General features: G+C 34.7%; 1 protein-coding gene across 1 annotated transcript; it reads right to left on the bottom strand.

Annotated features, from left to right (window-relative positions):
* Positions 1-1,657: 1,657 nt before the first annotated feature.
* On the bottom strand, positions 1,658-2,243 carry LOC111411026 (protein yippee-like At4g27745). The gene is made up of 2 exons (XM_023041602.1): positions 2,022-2,243; positions 1,658-1,934 (listed from the first exon to the last, which is right to left on the bottom strand). Exons 1-2 carry the CDS (start codon positions 2,112-2,114, stop codon positions 1,707-1,709), a joined length of 321 nt encoding a protein of 106 aa, XP_022897370.1. The 5' UTR covers positions 2,115-2,243; the 3' UTR covers positions 1,658-1,706.
* Between the last annotated feature and the right edge of the window lie 196 nt (positions 2,244-2,439).

Genomic DNA, 2,439 nt, shown 5'->3' with positions numbered 1-2,439 from the left:
TTTTTAAATTTTGTTTCACGGCCGGTCCGGCTCAAGCCAACTCCCTGAAATGGGACTTGGTCCGAGTCGACGAGCCTGATTACCATTCCTAAATTGAGACATTTTGACACCAATCTCAGAATATGGAAATAAATTTTGATCAAAGTTAAAATTTTGGCAAATGACACTAACAAAATTGTTGATAACTGGACCTCTAAAAATAGTTTAGCTGCTCTTTCAATTACCTCAAACGAAGCACTGTTTCAGCTTTTAAATTTGCACACATTCAATATTTTCATAAGAAGCAAAAAATAACACTATCAAAAGAATCGTCGAAGTTACAGAAACTCTGCATGAATATCAACCACCAATAACACCTTTCAGCAAATCTTTGTTGGCTAAAAATTTCAAAGACCTTCAAAAAACCAGTCAAGTTAAAATCATTTAGACAAGAGAGGTTTTCTTTGATTTTGAACCTAGAGCTCATAATTATTAATGTCAGAAAAAAGGTTGTTATAGTGGAACTTAATTCCCAACAACACCTTGATGTAGGCCCATCCAAGTATTGAGACCACAACCAATTTGACAAGGGCTAAATGATAGCAAAGAATTGCATCTAAATCAAAAACCAAGAACTCATATAAACAACACTGAGTACTTGTAGTAAATTACAGTTGCAACCTCCTTCAGCACCAAACATAAATTATCGAATAAGTAAGTCTGTGCTAACTTAATTACCTCCCATATCTGCGAAAGATGTCCTCCAGACCATGAGATCGGGATCCTTGAAGATAAATGGCCAACATAGAAACGTGTTGTGTTAGCATAGCAATCGTCATGACGTGGTATTTTCACTTATTATTCTCTGAAATGGATAAGAAAGAAATCTGGTTTCATTTAACACATGACAAACGCATGCATCAATGAGGAAGATCTTACCTAATATCCTGAATTAATGTACCTTGCAGTTCAGCCTACATGAATCCACTAAAAAATCAACGGAAATATAATCCCCAAGCGCATAAATCACCCAGCTTTCCTAATTAGTAACTGTGTTTCAAGGAAACAATACTCCACATTTATCAACTAACCAAAAAGCGGAAAATGATCGAAAAGTAAAAGCAAGTTCATGTACTTTATTGGATGGTCAGGCGTTAAATTAGGGTATTAATCCAAGCTGAATTTTCAAGAACTGGAATAAATGAATGAAAAAACAAAAAAAGGAAAAAAAAAATAAAGAAGGAAATTTGTAGGCATGAGAAAAGCTAGACCTACAGACTAATCTTTCAAGACGATGAAAGGAAGAATCGATTATAAAATCAAATTCACAAGTGAAATTGAAAGAGCAATCCACATCTGATCCGGTGTGAGAACCCTCGATTGACTTTTCATCTGTAAGATCACTATTATCTCTAGCAGGTGATTTGGGGCTTCTAGAGTTTTGATAATTTGGGGGCTTTTAACCGTATTAATTACGGGATTACGAGTTTTACTTAGTTTTAAGATTATTGTTCTAATTTTTATTTTCGAATGATATTGTGCCTAATTTCCCTTTATTAGTTCTTATCAAATTCATAGAAATCACTTAAATGTTAAAAGTTAACTCACCGACTTAAAAAAGTCAATAAAATTCTTTAAAAGTCTGAAACCAAGTTTCAATTCATGACATTTTCTCTGAACAACGCAAACAAACAGGATTTTTGGCAATGAAACAGCAGCAATGGGTGCTACCAATTCTCTTTAACAATCTTAAACTTTTCAAGCACAGCTTTGCCTTCTTTGTACTTCTGGGATTCCTCAAATGCCTTATCGTACTTCCATCCCAAAACCTCCCGGCAATCCGTGCAGTGAACGTCGGACACAGTGTACAGACCTGTGATCAGTTCTTGGTCAGCTTCTGGCCCTTCGAATACATTCCTTACATGCGTAAACAGATAGGCTCTTCCACTTTTCGACTGGCAAAATCAGCAAAACAAGAAAACTTACGACTTACAAGAATAAATCGTCAGTTATAAATGGTGTCGAAAAATGAGAGTATTCACCTGAAAATCTTTCGAGATAATATCATCATGTAGTGCTACATGGTTCCTGCATTTGTAGCAACTGTACAACCTCGGACCAATCGAGTCACCCATTTGTCAAAAGAACAAAATTACTCTTACTGCTTGATTAACTGATGAATCAATGCGACAGAAATCAGGAAATGTTTGAAGATTCTGCTTAGGATAAATTGTAAGTAAAACCCTTTAATTAGCAAGCCAACACAAATAAAATAAAAGATTGAGTGATGATTCCAATGGTTAAGTTAATACTCGATAGTAGGAGGATGTTCAATATAATTGAAGTTGTAAAAGGTCCTATTTATAGATAGAAGATATATATTTGAACTGATAAAACCTATTTTGATTTGTATCGATAGAGTTCGTTTAGAGTCAAATTATATTCATCTCTCTTTATCAG

The sequence above is a fragment of the Olea europaea genome, chromosome 15 (genome assembly GCF_002742605.1).
Source record: "Olea europaea var. sylvestris chromosome 15, O_europaea_v1, whole genome shotgun sequence".
NCBI classification, from domain to species: domain Eukaryota; kingdom Viridiplantae; phylum Streptophyta; class Magnoliopsida; order Lamiales; family Oleaceae; genus Olea; species Olea europaea.
Note: the sequence above shows the minus strand (reverse complement) of the source record. Positions and strands in the feature narration are given on the sequence as shown.